The sequence below is a fragment of the Oryx dammah genome, unplaced genomic scaffold, assembly GCF_014754425.2.
Source record: "Oryx dammah isolate SB20612 unplaced genomic scaffold, SCBI_Odam_1.1 HiC_scaffold_11, whole genome shotgun sequence".
Taxonomy (NCBI): Eukaryota; Metazoa; Chordata; class Mammalia; order Artiodactyla; family Bovidae; genus Oryx; species Oryx dammah.
The window spans coordinates 26,249,509-26,267,178 of record NW_024070195.1 but is presented as its reverse complement, the minus strand read 5'-3'; the positions used below and the strand labels follow the sequence as shown (position 1 = coordinate 26,267,178).

The 17,670-nt window shown below is 43.5% G+C and overlaps 1 protein-coding gene across 1 annotated transcript in view; it reads left to right on the top strand.

The window, feature by feature from the left end:
* EFHC1 (EF-hand domain containing 1) overlaps positions 1-16,233 on the top strand; it is a 43,977-nt gene extending 27,744 nt beyond the window's left edge. Inside the window, exons 10-11 of the mRNA XM_040249453.1 lie at positions 14,461-14,671; positions 16,003-16,233. Coding sequence (XP_040105387.1) covers positions 14,461-14,671; positions 16,003-16,074 — 283 coding nt within the window. The 3' untranslated portion in view covers positions 16,075-16,233. The remainder of the gene's footprint in view (positions 1-14,460; positions 14,672-16,002) is intronic.
* Positions 16,234-17,670: the final 1,437 nt, after the last annotated feature.

Genomic DNA, 17,670 nt, shown 5'->3' with positions numbered 1-17,670 from the left:
TCGGGAAGATCCCCTGGAGAAGGAAAAGGCAACCCACTCCAGTATTAATGCCTGGAAAATCTCATGGACAGAGGAGCCTGGTGGGCTGCAGTCTGTTTTGGGTCTCAAAGAGTCAGACATGACTTAGTGACTAAACAACAATGATTAAGACAGTGGCTATAGCGGAGATGAGAGGAGGAGGAGGTAAGAATGATGAATGTTTTTGACCTGAGCAGCTGGAAAGGAGGAGTTGCCGCCAGCTGGGATGGAGACGTATATTGTAGGTAGAGGAGGGTTTTTTGGAGGCGGTGGGGTGGTGGAGATGTTTCAGTGTTGGACATACTAGGGTTTAAGATACCTTTAGATATTAAAGTAGAGTGATCAAACAGGCGGTTGGACATATAAATCTGGAGTTCTGGTGAGAGGCCTAGGCTGTGGGAGTTGTGGGCATATAAATGATATTTTAAGCCACGAGACTGGGTGAAATCTCTAAGGTAGCAGTTATAGACAGAGAAGAAAGAATAGCTCCAAGGATTTCAGTGTGGAGTCCTCCAGCAGTAAGAGTTGGGAAGAGAAACCAGAGAACAGCTAGTGAGGCAGGAAGAAAGCTAGGCAGGTGTGGTGTCCTGGAATCCAAGTGGAGGGTCCAGGCATCCCCTTTTGCCCAGAAGTTTATAGTGGGATTATAAATGTGACCACGCAGACAATCTTTGTGCCAATGGGAAAATTCACTCTTGTTCTGCAACTTCAAAAACTTTTTGTCGAAACATGAAAAACCCTGATGGTTACAAATGTATAGGGAGATTAAAAAATAGTGAAATTGATTTTTATTTAGTCCCCTGTAGTTTTAAGACATTGCCAACGCTGAGGATTAAAAATGTTTCATTTCTTTGTAAAGAACAATTAAGAGTAGTTGGAATAGTGCTTGCCTTCTTGTCACACAATCTGTGATTCAGAACGAGTATCTTTTCTGTGCCTCCGCAAATCATCAGATTCTTTTCCAAGTTTGAATCAACTTCCAGTGTTTTTTTATTTTCACTTTTAGTGTTGTGAATACATCCTAGAGTTCCTTTAATGACAGTGAAATATCTCAGAGTCCTTTTAATGTGAAGTTTTTGAGCTTCCCAGGTGGCTCAGATGGTAAAGAACCCGCCTGCGCATGGGAGACCTGGGTTGGGAAGATCGCCTGGAGGAGGAACTGGCATCCCACTCCAGTGTTCTTCCCTGGAGAAGTCCATGGACAGAGAAGCCTGGCAGGCTGCAGTCCACGGGGTCACAGAGAGTCGGACACGACTGAGTGACTTTCGCTTCATGTCTTGCTGGCGTCTGGGATATCATGATTCTTTTTGTCCTGATCATTTCCTCCTTTTGCATCAGTGAGCTGGCCTTTGCTGGGGTCCTCTGGCTGCACATCGAGTTTCTCGAACAGCAGTGGTATCCACATTCCCACAGTCAGCTAGTTCTTCTCTAACTCTCCTGTGTTTGACCTGAATTCTCCTTTCTAGCTCTATCACTTTTGGTTTTATGCTGCACTCTCATCTTTGCTGGCCAGAGTTCTCTCTTTCATTGTCCATTTTTGCAAACAGTCACTTGAGTTTATCCTTTAGAGAAAAGGAGGCAATGCAGCTATAGACTTTACTATCTGTGTCTGGCTTCAAAAACACATGCCTGGTTACTAGTTACTGACAGATTTTGAAGAGAAGATATGCTTGTCGTTGATTGTGACACACATCTGCTATTTATACAGTGACTTGTGGGCTAGAAATCTGACAGTGAGTTTTCACTTTAGGCAGTAATTCACAGTTAATGAACTGTGGTAACTGAAAGTCGAACCATGTTGTTGAAGGACGGGTTATTTAAACAGTAAACTGTGGTAACTAAAATTCATGCATATCTGAGCCATGCCAAGTCGTAATTGTCTGCACATCATTGAAGACAGTGATTCGCTGTCTCAGGTGAGGATTTAGCAACAAGTAGGGGGTACTGGAAGAAGCACAAGCTGGTATCAAGATTGCCAGGAGAAATATCAATCACCTCAGATATGCAGATGACACCATGCTTATGGCAGAAAGTGAAGAGGAACTAAAAAGCCTCTTGATGAAAGTGAAAGAGGAGAGTGAAAAAGTCGGCTTAAAGCTCAGCATTCAGAAAACGAAGATCATGGCATCTGGTCCCATCACTTCATGGGAAATAGATGGGGAAACGGTGGAAACAATGTCAGACTTTATTTTGGGGGGCTCCAAAATCAGTGCAGATGGTGACTGCAGCCATGAAATTAAAAGACGCTTACTCCTTGGAAGGAAAGTTATGACCAACCTAGATAGCATATTCAAAAGCAGAGACATTACTTTGCCAACAAAGGTCCGTCTAGTCAAGGCTACGGTTTCTCCAGTAGTCATGTATGGATGTGAGAGTTGGACTGTGAAGAAAGCTGAGTGCCGAAGAATTGATGCTTTTGAACTGTGGTATTGAAGAAGACTCTTGAGAGTCCCTTGGACTGCAAGGAGGTCAACCAGTCCATCCTAAAGGAGATCAGTCCTGGGTGTTCTTTAGAAGGAATGATGCTAAAGCTGAAACTCCAATACTTTGGCCACCTCATGCGAAGAGTTGACTCTTTGGAAAAGACCCTGATGCTGGGAGGGGGTGGGGGCAGGAGGAGAAGGGGACGACAGAGGATGAGATGGCTGGATGGCATCACTGACTCGATGGACATGAGTTTGGGTACTCCGGGAGTTGGTGATGGACAGGGAGGCCTGTCGTGCTGTGATTCATGGGGTCGCAAAGAGTCGGACACAACTGAGCGATTGAACTGAACTGAGGGGTACTGGTGACTTCAGTGAGGACTTCCACTGGAATGGGGGGGTGGGCTTAAGAGATGGGAGGAGAGGAACTTAAGGAAGTTGGTGCAAAGGGGAATAGGGAGATGGGGAGTAGCAGGCAGAGGAAGTGGAGTTGAGAGAAGGCTTTTTGTTTTGCTTATAAGAATAAAGAGCAGCAAGTTTGTATGTAAATGGGAATAATTCTGTAGGGAAGGAAACATTGATAAATCTGTGAGAGAGGGGAGATTTCTGGTGTCTGTGAGAGACGGTGGGGTATTCAGGACACAGGGGGAGGAACTGGCTTTAGACAGAAGTGAAGTGAAGTGACGTCGCTCAGTCGTGCCCAACTCTTTGCGACCTCGTGGACTGAAGTTTACAAGGTTCCTCTGTCCATGGAATTTTCCAGGCAAGAGTACTGGAGTGGGTTGCCATTTAAGCATCTGTCATCCATCTCGGGCAGTGGTTCACCAGTGTTCACATTTAGGAATGTTCACATTCAGAGGTCAGAGAGCAGCTCTGACCTCGCAGACTTCCACGAGGGTCTCAAGAAGCTCCCAGGGTCCCTGGATTACTCTCTGAAACCATAATGTGTGTGCCAGGCAGGAAGGCAGGGTGTGTGGGTGCAGGTGCTGGCGGGTTGGTTGAGGCGTCCACACATGGTTGAGGGGTCCTTCTCATTGTTTTGCTGTTTTCACTATAGAAGTGCAATAGGAAGAATGCAGATGTGGAGACGTTGGAGATTCCGGGAGAAGAAGTTGGGAAATGTTCGATTGACTCTACAAATAAATAAAATGAATATAAAAATAAAGTGAAAATAAATACATACCATCCTTTTACCTGCTACTAAGAAAGAAAGACTGTCAGTTATAATTGAGACTCACCATCAATTTTAAAATGCATCCTGATTCTAGAGATGTGAAAAATATGAAGGAAAATAAGTCTCTTTGGCTGGTGAAACATGGTAGCCATCTAGGAGAATGGGAGGCAGATGGCACGAGGGCCATAGTTTGGTGGCTGGGCACCAGGAAGGAAGGGCCAGGTTGAGATTCATGGTACACATTTAACTTGAGTACTTCTCAAAAGCTTTTTTCTGTAATTTCCCCATTTCTCTGCAAATACCAGGAACACTGGAAAGCTTCTTGCTTTGGCATACTACAGGTGGGCTGTTTTCTCCCCCTTTATTTAGTAATGAGGAAAAGATAGTATCCGGACACTTAGAGTAAGATACGAATAAAAATAAATTGAAATTCTGGGTTAATAGATCCATGGCTATCCTCGTTCTGACCCTCACCTTCGTTCTCTTCTCTTGTGATGAGTCAGGGGTAAATGAGAGAAAATGCTCAAAGGTGCTATGAACCCAGGTGTCTTATAGCCATACTTCTTTTGGCTCCTGACTCCACCCATCTGGTAAAGAATCCCCACTCTAAGGAAACGCAAACCCTGTATTTGATCATTGCTAAGAATAATGAAAAGGGTTTCTACTTGTCATGCCCAAGAACTTTTTATGTCCAGTGTTGGCTACTGCTGCTGCTGCTGCTGCGTCACTTCAGTCGTGTCCGACTCTGTGTGACCCCATAGATGGCAGCCCACCAGGCTCCCGTCGCTGGGATTCTCCAGCAAAAAATACTAGAGTGGGTTGCCATTTCCTTCTCCAGTGCATGAAAGTGAAAAGTGAAAGTGAAGTCGCTCAGTCGTGTCTGACTCTTCGAGACCCCATGGACTGTAGCCTACCAGGCTCTTCCGTCCATGGGATTTCCCAGGCAAGAGGTGTTGGCTACTGGATGATGAAATTTGGAGCTAGCCATCTTCTTTCTCTGAGCCATAAAATTAAAACAGTGCCCACGTGATTGGAGTATTGACTTCATCTGAAATTCTATTCAGGCTTAGGTCCCTGCACTGGCAGGTGGATTCTTTACCACTGAGCCACCAGGGAAGCCGTCCACATTCACTCTGCAGTTGGTCTCAAGTAGATCCAGTGTGAGTGGGTTCCATTTTCCTTCTCTCTGCCTTGGACTGTTTCTTTTCTGAGCTCTTTACCTTCTTGTGATAGCTAAGTAGCTCACATTTCTCCAAAGTAAATTCTTTTGCACCTGTCACTGCCTCGTTTCTGACTGCGCTAGTATTAGTATCCAAATACTCTCCAGAAGTTGTTTCTTGAGGTCACTGATTGTTTTCAGATGTAACGGTCTCTTATCACTTATTCATTAATTCAGTGATATTGGAACTTGCACCACGTGCCAGACCTTAATAAACACTCAAGGCAGCCAGATGAGAGAATAGGAGCTCATTGTCTAGGGCAGAGGTTGGCAGACGCTTTTGGAAAGAGGAGTAAATAATTTAGGTTTGTAAGCCATACCAGCATCTCTGTTGTAAACTACTCAGCTCTGCCTTTGTGGGGTGAAAGCAGCCGTATACAGTGTGTAAATGAATAGGTGTGACTGGATTTCACTTAAACTATTTAGAAACACAGGCTGCCCACTGGCTTTGGCCTCTGGGCCAGCCCCCCTGGTCTAGTGCTCAGCCTTTTGATCTACAGATAATGTAAACTGATTTTTACCACAGTGCCTCTGACTCATCTGCCCACTGCCATTGTCTTCCTTAACCCATCACATCAAGTTACCAGGCCGCGAGTTCTCATACCAGTCATGCTGGAGCTTGACTCCAAATTCATCACACTAGTTTTCCTCTGCCCGTTGTATTGAAGTATTATAGACAAAACTGTGTAAAGTGTACAATGTAATCATTTGATGTACATGTACATTGTGATGTGATTACACAACCTAGTTAGTTAACACATTCGTCATCTCACATTGTTTGTTGTTCAATCACTCAGTCATGTCCAACTCTTTGTGACCCCATGGACTGCACACGCCAGGCTTCCCTGTCCTTCACTATCTCCCTGAGTTTGCTCAAACTCACGTCCATTGAGTCAATGATGCCATCCAACCATCTCATCCTCTGTCGCCCCCCTCTCTTGCTCTGAGTCTTTCCCAGCATCAGGGTCTTTTCCAGTGAGTCAGTTTTTCACATCAAGTGGCCAAAGTATTGGAGCTTCAGCTTCAGCATCAGTCCTTCCAATGAATATTCAGGACTGAATTTCTTTACAGTTGACTGGTTTGATCTCCTTGCAGTCCAAGGGACTCTCAAGAGTCTTCTCCAACACTACAGTTCAAAAGCATCAGTTCCTCAGCACTCAGCTTTCTTTACTGTCCAACTCTCATATCCATACATGACCACTGGAAAAAGCATAGCTTTGACTAGTTGGACCTTTATTGGCAAAGTAATGTCTCTCCTTTTTAATATGCTGTCTAGGTTTGTCGCATCAGGTGGCCAAAGTATTGGAGCTTCAGCTTCAGCATCAGCCCTTCCAGTGAATATTCAGGGTTGATTTCCTTTAGGATTGACTGGTTTCATCTCCTTGCAGTCCAGGGAGTGCAGTCATCTCACACAGTTAGCATTTATTCTTGCGTGTGACTGGTGGGAATGCTTAAAATCTACTCTCTAAGCAAATTTCAAGTATAGAGTCCTACTAACTATGGTCACAGCTCATTTATGTTGTCACAAACGGCAAGACTTCTGTTTTAAATCCATTCATCTGTCAGGGGAAACTTTGGTTGTTTCCGTATCTTAGCTGTTGTGAATAATGCTGCAAAAAACAGGGGAGTACATGTGTCTCTTTAGTAGAGATACTAATTTTGTATCCTTCATAGAGATAAACCCTGAAGTGGGATTGCTGGATCGTATGGTCATTCTGTTTTTAACTGTTTAAGGAACCTTCACACTGTTTTCCATAGTGTAAAATATTTTCCAGCTTTTATTTTCCATAGTGGCTGTGCCAGTTCCCATCGCTGTTGGTGGGAGTGTAAAGGGGTTCCCTTTTACATCCTCACCAACTTGTTCTCTCTTGTCTTTTTGATAATAGCTATCCTAACAGCTGTGAGGTATCTCCTTGCGGTTTGATTTCCATTTCCCTGATGATTAGTGACGTTGAACATCTTTCCATGTACCTATTGCCATTTGTGTGTCCTACAAAAATAGATATTCAGTTCTGCTCATTTTTAAATTATTTTTTTCTTTGCTGTCGACACATGTGAATTCCTTATATATTTTAGATCTTAACCCCTTATCACATCTATGGTTTGTGCTGTGGTTTGAATGTTTGTGTCCCTCCAAAATTCATGCTGATACCTGATGTGATGCTATTAAGAGGTAGGACCTTTGGGAGGTTATTAGTGGCTATATAAAAAAGGCCTTAAAAACTCACTAGCCCCCTTCCACAAGGAAGGAAGGACACAGTGAGAGAGCTGTGACCCAGAAGAGAGTCAGCACTAGCTGCCATATGTGATCTGTGGCACCAGGATCTTGGACTTCTAACCTCCAGAACTAAGATAAATACATTTCTGTTGTTTGTAAGTGATCCAATCTCTAGTATTTTGTTATAGTAGCCCGAATAGATAGAGTTTGGAAATGTTTTCTCCCATCCTGTTGATTCTTTTGTATGTTGGTCATTTCCTTTTCTGTGCAGAACCTTTTAACTTTTATGTAGTCCCACTTGTTTGTTTTTGTTGCCAGTGCTTTTGGTGTCATATCCGAAAAATCATTGCCAAGAACAAAGTCAAGGACCTTTTTCCTGTGTTTTCCTGTAAGAGCTTTACAGTTTTCAAGTCTTATGTTTAGGTCTCCAGTACTTTTTGAATTGTATAAAATAGGGATCCAGCTTCATTCTAATTATATAAAATAGTGGATATCCATTTTTCCCAGCAACAATTTGTTGAAGACTGTCCTTTCTCCATTATGTATTCTTGGGACCCTTATTTCTGGGCTCTCTGTTCTATTCCATTGGTGTATGTGTCTGTTTTTAATGCAGTTCCATACTGATTTGATTACTATAGCTTTACAATACAGTTAGAAATCAGGAAGTGCCGTGCCTCCTGCTTCACTGTTCTTTCTAAGTTTTGACTGTTTGGGGTTTTTTGTAGCTACATACAAGTTTTAGCATTTTGTTTTCTATTTCTGTGAAAAATGCCACTGGAATTTCAGTGGGGATTGCATTGAATCTGTAGATGGCTTTGGGTAGTATAAGCGTGTTCAGTTCAGCCGCTGTCACGTCCAGCTCTCTGCGACCCCATGAACTGCAGCACGCCAGGCCTCCCTGTCCATCACCAGCTCCCGGAGCCTACTCAAACCCATGTCCATCGAGTTGGTGATGCCATCCAACCATCTCATCCTCTGTCGTCCCCTTCTTCTCCTGCCCTTAATCTTTCCCAGCATCAGGGTCTTTTCAAATGAGTCAGCTCTTCAAATCAGGTGGCCAAAGTATTGGAGTTTCAGCTTCAACATCAGTCCTTCCAATGAACACCCAGGACTGATCTCCTTTAGGATGGACTAGTTGGATCTCCTTCCAGTCCAGGGGACTCTCAAGAGTCTTCTCCAACACCACAGTTCAAAAGCATCGATTCTTTGGCACTCAGCTTTCTTTATAGTCCAATTCCCACATCCATAAGCATGTTCAGTTCAGTTCAGTTGCTCAGTCATGTCCGACTCTTTGCGACCCCATGAATCACAGCACGACAGGCCTCCCTGTCCATCACCATCTCCCAGAGTTCACTTAAACTCACATCCATTGAGTCGGTGATGCCATCCAGCCATCTCATCCTCTGTCATCCCCTTCTCCTCCTGCCCCCAATCCCTCCCAGCATCAGTCTTTTCCAATGAGTCAACTCTTTGCATGAGGTGGCCAAGGTACTGAAGTTTCAGCATTAGCATCATTCCTTCCAAAGAAATCCCAAGGTTGATCTCATTCAGAATGGACTGGTTGGATCTCCTTGCAGTCCAAGGGACTCTCAAGAGTCTTCTCCAACACCACAGTTCAAGAGCATCAATTCTTCGGCACTCAGACTTCTTCACAGTCCAACTCTTGCATCCATACATGACTACTGGAGAAACCACAGCCTTGACTAGACAGACCTTTGTTGGCAAAATAATGTCTCTGCCTTTCAATATGCTATCTAGGTTGGTCATAACTTTCCTTCCAAGAAGTAAGCATCTTTTAATTTCATGGCTGCAGTCACCATCTGCAGTGATTTTGGAGCCCCCCAAAAATAAAGTCTGACATTGTTTCCACCGTTTCCCCGTCTATTTCCCATGAAGTGATGGGACTATAAGCATGTTAACAGTGTTAATTACTCTAATTCAGGAGCATGAAATACTTTCCATCTGTTTGTTGTCTTCAGTTTCTTTCATCAATGTCATAGTTTTCAGTGTATAGATCTTTCACCTTGGTTACATTTATTCTAAAGTATTTTTAAATGCTATTATAAATGAGATTGTTTTAATTTTTCTTTCAATAGTTGTTAGTGCATTTCATGTTGTTTAGTTCCTAAGTGGTGTCCAACTCTTTGTGACCCCATGAACTGCAGAACACCAGGCTTCCCTGCCCTTCACTATCTCCCTGAGTTTGTTCAAACTCATGTCTGTTGAGTCAGTGATGCCATCCAACCATCTTATCCTCTGTCACCCCCTTCTCTTGCCCTCAGTCTTTGCCAGCATCAGGGTCTTTTCCAAAGAGTCAGCTCTTTGTATTGGGGCCAAAGTATTCGAGCTTCAGCATCAGGCCTTCTGATGAATATTCAGGGTTGATTTCTTTTAGAATTGACTGGTTTGATATCCTTGCAGTCCAAGGGACTCTCGGGAGTCTTCTCCAGCACCACAGTTCAAAAGCCTCAGTTCTTCAGTGTTCAGCCTTCTTTATGGCCCAATTCTCACACACATAAATGAATTCTGGAAAAACCATAGTTTGACCATATGGACCTTTGTTGGCAAAGTGACGTCTCTGCTTTTTAATACACTGTCTAGGTTTGTCATAGCTTTTCTTCCAAGGAGCAAGTGTCTTAATTTCGTGGCTGCAGTCACCGTCTCCAGTGATTTTGGAGCCCAAGAAAATAAAATCTGTCTTTGTTTTCACTTTTTCCCCATCTATGTGCCATGAAGTAATGGACCAGATGCCATGACCTTAGTTTTTTTAATCTTGAGCTTTAAGCCACCTTTTTCACTCTCCTCTTTTACCTTCATCAAGAGGCTGTTTAGTTCCTCTTCACTTTATACCATTAGGGTGGTATCATCTGCATATCTGAGGTTGTTGATATTTCTCTCAGCAATCTTGAGTACAGCTTGTGCTTCATCCAGCCCAGCATTTTGCATGATATAGGGTGCATAGAAGGCTAAATAAGCAAGGTGACAATATTCAGCCTTGACGTACTCCTTACCCAATTTTGAACCAGTCTTTTGTTCTATGTCTGGTTCTAACTGTTGCTTTTTGACCTGCATACAGGTTTCTCAGGAGGCAGGTAAGGTGGTCTGGTATTCCCATCTCTTTAAGAATTTTCCAGTTTGTTGTGATCAGAGGCTGTGGTCAATGAAGCAGAAGTGAACGTGTTTTTTTTTTTTTTGAGTTCCCTTGCTTTTTCTGTGACCCAGTGGATGTTGGCAATTTGATCTCTGGTTTCTTCACCTTTTCTAAATCCAGCTTGAACATCCGGAAATCCTTGGTTCATGTACTGCTGAAGCCTAGCTCGAAGGATTTTGAGCATAATTTTGCTGGCATGTGAAAGTTGCATGAGTGCAGTTGTGCAGTAATTTGAACATTCTTTGGCATTGCCTTTCTTTGGGATTGGAATGAAAACTGACCTTTTCCAGTCCTGTGGCCACTGCTGAGTTTTCCACATTTGCTGGCATATTGAGTGCAGCACTTTAACCACATTATCTTTTAGGATTTGAAATAGCTTAGCTGGAATTCCATCACCTTCACTAGCTTTGTTCATAGTAATGCTTTCTACGGCCCACTTGACTTCACACTCCAGGATATCTGGCTCTAGATGAGTGATCATACTGCTGTGGTTATCTGGGTCATTAAGACCTTTTTTGTACAGTTCTTCTGTGTATTCTTGCCACTTCTTCTTAATCTCTCCTGCTTCTGTTAAGTCCATACCATTTCTCTGCTTTATTGTGCCCATCTTTGCATGAAATGTTCCCTTAGTATCTCTAATTTTCTTAGTCTTTCCCATTTTATTGTTTTCCTCTACTTGGCATTGTTCACTTAAGAAGGCTTTCTTATCTCCCTTTGCTATTCTCTGGAATTCTGCATTCGGTTGGGTATATCTTTCCCTTTCTCCTTTGCTTTTGCATCTCTTCTTTTCTCAGATATTTGTAAAGCCTCCTCAGACAACCACTTTACCTTCTTGCATTTCTTTTTCTTGGGAATGGTTTTGGTCACCACCTCTTGTATAGTGTAATGAACCTCCATCCATAGTTCTTTAGGCACTCTGTCTACTGCATCTAATTCCTTGAATCTATTCATCACTTCCACTGTATAATCTTAAGAGATCTGATTTAGGCCATACCTAAATGGCATAGTGGTTTTCCTTGCTTTCTTCAATTTGAGTCTGAATTTTGCAATAAAAGGAGCTCATGATCTGAACCATAGTCAGCTCCAGATCTTTTTTTTGCTGATGGAACAACAGACTGGTTCCAAATAGGGAAAGGAGTATGTCAAGGCTGTATATTTTCACCCTGCTTATTTAACTTATATGCAGAGTACATCATGAGAAACACTGGGCTGGATGAAACACAAGCTGCAATCAAAATTGCTGGGAGACATATCAATAACCTCAGATATGCAGATGACATCACCCTTAAGGCAGAAAGTGAAGAACTAAAGAGCACCTTGATGAAAGAGGGGAGTGAAAAAGTTGGCTTAAAGCTCAACAATCAGAAAACTAAGATCATGGCATCTGGTCCCATCACTTCATGGGAAATAGATGGGGAGACAGTGGAAACAGTGACAGACTTTAATTTTTTGGCTTCCAAAATCACTGGAGATGGTGACTGCAGCCATGAAATAAAAAGATGCTTACTCCTTGGAAGGAAAGTTATGACCAACCTAGATAGCATATTAAGAACCAGAGACATTTCTTTGTCAACAAAGGTCCATCTAGTCAAGGCTATGGTTTTTCCAGTGGTCATGTATGGATGTGAGAGTTGGACTATAAAGAAAGCTGAGTGTTGAAGAATTGATGCTTTTGAACTGTGGTGTTGGAGAAGACTCTTGAGAGTCCCTTGGACTGCAAGGAGATCCAACCAGTCCATCCTAAAGGAAATCAGTCCTGAATGTTCATTGGAAGGAGTGATGTTGAAGCTGAAACTCCAATACTTTGGCCACCTGATTTGAAGAGCTGACTCATTTGAAAAGACCCTGATGCTGGGCTAGATTGAAAGTGGCAGGAGAAGGGGCCAACAGAGGATGAAATGGTTGGATGGCATCACCAACTCAATGGACATGAGATGAGTGTGAGTAAATTCTGGGAGTTGGTGATGAACAGGGAGGCCTGGCGTGCTGCATTTCATGGGGTCACAAAGAGTCGGACATGACTGAGTGACTGAACTGAACTGAAAGACTATATGTTAAGATCCTGTCATCTGTAGACTGAAACAGTTGTACTTCTTCCTTTTCTCTTTGGATACCTTTCATTTCTTTTTCTTGCCTAATTTCTCTGGCTAGGTCTCTGTAGGGCTTTCCCGGTGGCTCAGCGGTAAGGAATCTGCCTGCAAGGCAGGAGACACAAAAGACTCTGGTTCAGTCCCTGGGTCAGGAATATCCCCTGGAGGAGGAAATGGCAACCTACTCCAGTATCCTTGCCTGAAAAACTCCATGGAGGGAAGAGCCTGGTGGGCTACAGTCCAAAGGGTCACAAAGAGTTGGCCACAACCAAGTGGGCACACAGGTCTCTGTTGAGTAGAAGTGGCAAGAGTGTGCACCTTTGTCTTGTTCCTGATCTTATAGAACGGGCATCATCATCTTGTTCACTACAGGGTATGTTATTAGCTGGGGGCTTCTCATGTATGGCCATTATAATGTTGAGGTACATTCCTTCTCTACCTAATTTATTTGAATTTTCATCATGAAAGGATGTTGAGTTTTGTCAAATGCTTTTTCTGTATGTATTGAGATGATCATATGATTTTTATCCTTCATTCTCAGTGTGTATTGATTTCTATATGTTGAACCATACTTGCCTAGTCAGAGTAAATCCCACTTGATGGTGATGTACAATCTTTTAAATGTGCTGTTGAATTCAGTTTGCTGGTATTTTGTTGAGGACTTTTGCATTTGTGTTCACCAAGGGTTACTGGTCTGTAATTTTCTTTTCTTGTAGTGTCATTTTTTGGATTTGATGTCAAAGTATGCTGGCCTTGTATGAATTTGGGAGTGTTTCCTCCTCTTCATTTTTTTTTTTTTTTTGAGGAGTTTGAAATGGATTGGTATTCTTCCTTAAATATTTGGTACAGTTCACCATGAAACCATCTGGTCCTGGGAATTTGTTGGGGGATTTTTGATTCCTGAGTAATCTTCATATCATTGGTCTGTTTAGATTTTCTATTTCTTTGTGATTCAGGCTTGGTAGGTTGTTTATTTCTAGGAACTCATCCATTTTTTTTCCAGGTTATCCAACCTGTTGACAAGTAGATTGTTCATAGTAGTCTCTTCTGATCCTTTGTATTTCTGTGGTATTAGTTGTAATGTCTCCCCTCATTTCTGATTTTGAGTCTTTTTTTTTTTAAAAATGGTCAAATTAAGAAGTTTGTCGGTTTTATCTTTTGTTTTAAGTCTCAGTTTCATTGATCTTGTCTATCATTTTTCCAGGATCTCTTTCCTTTCTTTCTGCTCTGATCTTTCTTCTGCTAACTTTGGACTTTTGTTTTTATTTTTCTAGTTCCTTGAGGTATAAACTTAGGTTGTTTGAGATCATTCTTCGTTCTTCTTTTGGGCTGTACTGCATGGCTCGTGGGATCTTAGTTCCTTCCTCAGGGACTGAACTTGGGCCACAGCAGGTGAAAGCACCGAGTCCTAACCACTGGACTGCCCGGGAACTCCTTCTTTTTCTTTATTGCTGTAAACTTCCCTCTTAGAACTGCTTTAAAAAAAAAAAAAGAAAGAAAGAACTGCTTTTGTTGTATCCCATAAACTTTGGTATGTGGTACAGGGGACCAGTGAACAACACAGGTTGGAACTGTGTGAGCGTACTTATATGTAGATTTTCTTTTTTTTTTTTCAGTGAATATGTATTGCACTACTACATAATCCTCAATGGGTTGAATCTGTGGATACAGAACCACCACACATTTGGAGGGCTGACTATAAGTTATACTCAGATTTTTCACTGTGTGGAGGGCTGATGCCCCTAAACCCTGCTTCTGTTCAAGGGTCAACTGTATATCCATTTTTGTTTGTTTCTAGATATTTTATTTCTCTTTTACTTTGATTTCTTCATCACACTACTTTTAGGAATCTGTTTCTAAAAATGTTCATTTCTAGGTGATACCACACAGATGATGATAATCATGTGACTCCCACAGACGCCTGACTTGGAGGTGGCCTGCAGTGGTGGTAGGTCTGGCTTTTTGTGGTGCAAGTATTTGACAGATGGTAGCGAGGGAGGCTGAGCCACAGACATGAACAGTTACTGATCAGCTCAGCATCAAAACCGTATCATTAGAGGCTTCCTCAGCTCTAATGAGAGCTTCACCATGAGAGAACTTTGGTCACCGAGATAAGACCGTTGGAAAATGAACACCATGTCCAGCCATTTCTTTCCTCTCTCCACAGCCAGCAAGTAGAAGAGGACCCGGGTGTGCGGGCCATGGAGGCCCTGATAGACACGATCCAGAAGCAACTGAAAGATCGCCCGTGCAAGGACAACATCCGCGAGGCCTTTCAGATCTATGACAAGGAAGCTTCAGGATACGTGGACAGGGAGACATTCTTTAAAATCTGTAGCTCTTACCAACTCCCAGTTGACGACTCCTTGATTAAGGAGGTGAGTAGGAGTTACTTTTCCGGGCTAATTGCAGAGGCTGGGCACTGCTCACTCACTCCCAAAGGCAGCTGCATTTGTATTTTAACTGGGGAAGCTTTGGGGTGCTCAAATCGGATCTCCCGTTCAGTCCTGATTATGGCATTTGCCCTTGACTCTTAGCATTGGTTGGTCATTCCTAATGTTGTTGTAGGGCATCTCTTTAAGGGGGCAGCGTTCAGAGAGCAGAGCGGCCAGTGAGCCATGTGGGTGCTGAAGGAGGGCAGTCGCCAAGGGCAGGTGGCAAAGCTGGACTGAGCAGGATGATGGGAGCCTCTGCTACGCTTGTCCATTGGTAGGGCCGGCATGGGAGAGGGCATGACCACTGACCCAGGTCCTTGGCCAGCTGGACATTCTCCTCTTAGAGTTTCCATGAGGGAGCTGAGAGGGCATTTCATGCCTCTTTCTCTTCATAAATCCCTTTGACCAAGTTCAGGATGTCTATCAGGACTAGAAATTAGGACAGGCTTTCTCCCTCAGTTGCCAATGACAATGGCTGATATTATGAGACAGTCTCACTGATGAAGAGCATTGTGGTTCTGCAGTCCTTCTTAATGACACTTTAGCACAGTGGGATGCTGGGAAGTTAAGAGTCATTTAGGGAAAGCTTTTGTTTGGGATTGGTGTGACTAGCTTAGAGACAAGAATTTGTCAGACAGGAACCTTAGCAAGGAGTGAGGAGGCAGGTGGAAGGATAACATCAGCTTTTCCCTGCTTTTGGACTCAAACTGAGATGTCGGCTCTTCCTTGGTCTCGAGACTGCTGGCCTTCAGCAGTCTCACGTGGGCAAAATGCCCATCTGGCTCCCCAAGCCTCAGACCAATAGCATGTCCAGCCTTTGATTTTTACATCATTTGTGTCGCCTGTGACCTGACATGGGAGCTTCATCAGGGGGTGGGGTAGGGATGGGTCTGCACACATCTTTTAACCACAGTGGATCAGTGTACTTACTGCCACTCACAGATGAGTTTCAGGAGACCTGGTGTTAGCAGTGACATAACTGTATTTTTCTTTTAGGCTATAACAGCAGCCCTGATGGATAGTCTTGTAACTGAATATAAGAACAAAAATGCTTTGAAAATGACAGTATTCTTATGTTAGACCTGAAACCTTGGGCAGGCCATTTATACCATCTGAGCTTTCTTTTCATGAAGCGTTAAGATTGGGGAAGGCGCCCAAGATCATTTCAGATCAGTTGAGGGTATAAACAGTTGAGCTGTTATACAGTGTGGGGGGCGGTCACTAAAGAGGTTCTGCTGCGGAGCTGAAAGCAGCCTCCTGTCTCTCACCTGCAGCTCATCAGAATGTGCTCTCATGGAGAAGACAAGATCGACTACTATAACTTCGTCCGTGCTTTCTCCAGCTGACCTGCTGAGAACAGAACGCAGCACAGTATGTTGACTTTGAGCCTCCATCTACCTGTACACCTCATCGAGGCATTTACAGCCTTCTTGAAATTCCATTTCTCTTTTGGTTCTTATATTTCACTACCACTGAAGTCTAAATTAAATTGGATCTTGTAGGAGGCTAAGGTTGGTGTCTTATTTAGGGAAGGGGACAGGGGTGTTGTGATGGTTAATTCTGTGTGTCAGCTTGACTAAATATGGGTGCCTGGACATTTCTGGGTGTGTCTGTGAGGCTGTTTCTGGATGAGGTTACCATCCGAGTTGGTGGATGGAGGAAAGCAGCACATGGCCCCCAGGATGGGAGCCCCTCACCCCTCACTAAAGGCTTGAATAGAACAGAAAGGCTGCCTCTACCCTGATGAGAGAGGACTCCTCCAGGCTGCCGTGACATCAGCTTTTCCCTGCTTTGGGACTCAGACTGAGACGTCAGCTCTTCCTTGGGCTCAAGGCTGCTGGCCTTCAGACTTAGTTCTCAGCAAGTCTCCAGACTGCTGACTACAGATACTGGAGCTTGTTAGGCTCCACAGTTACAAGAACCAGTTCCTTATAATCAGTCCCTTTCTCTCTATAGAACCTGTTGGTTCTATTTCTCTGGAGAAAGAACCCTGATTAATGCAGGAGTAGAATGATTAGGAGCAGGACGGATAGAATTTACTCAGAAAGACATCATGTGGGGTGTGGTATTGCTGCCAGACCACCCCTCCCCCTAGCCGGGTAAAGAAGTATACACCATTTTTCAACTGCAGTTCTAGGCCCCTTAGTAGACCTGCATTAAAAAAAAATTAGATATTAGGTTGGTGCAAATGTAACTGCACCAAATGCAGTGACAAATGCTTTAGACCATGAATTTTAAATCATTGTAACAAGGCTCTGCTGCTGCTGCTGGTGCTGCTAAGTCGCTTCAGTCGTGTCCGACTCTGTGCAACCCCATAGACGGCAGCCCGCCAGGCTCAAACACATCAAATAAATATAAAATAAACAGCAAGTAATAAGTCATTAGCAAAAAAAAAAGCAACAAAGCAAGAAATGTGGATTAAAATGGTGTATAACATAACTACATTTATTTAAGAATGTATTCCGACATCAAATGACAAAGTTCAACCATGCCAAACCGCAATTACTTTTGCACCAACCTGAAGAAAGCTGAGTGCCGAAGAATTGATGCTTTTGAACTGTGGTGTTGGAGAAGACTCTTGAGAGTCCCTTGGACTGCAAGGAGATCCAACCAGTCCATTCTGAAGGAGATCAGCCCTGGGATTTCTTTGGAAGGAATGATGCTAGAGCTGGAACTCCAGTACTTTGGCCACCTCATGCGAAGAGTTGACTCATTGGAAAAGACTCTGATGCTGGGAGGGATTGGGGGCAGGAGGAGAAGGGGACGACAGAGGATGAGATGGCTGGATGGCATCACGGACTCGATGGACGTGAGTCTGAGTGAAATCTGGGAGTTGATGATGGACAGGGAGGCCTGGCGTGCTGCAATTCATGGGGCCGCAAGGAGTTGGACACGACTGTGCGACTGAACTGAACTGAAGCAAACCAACCAGCCAACCACCT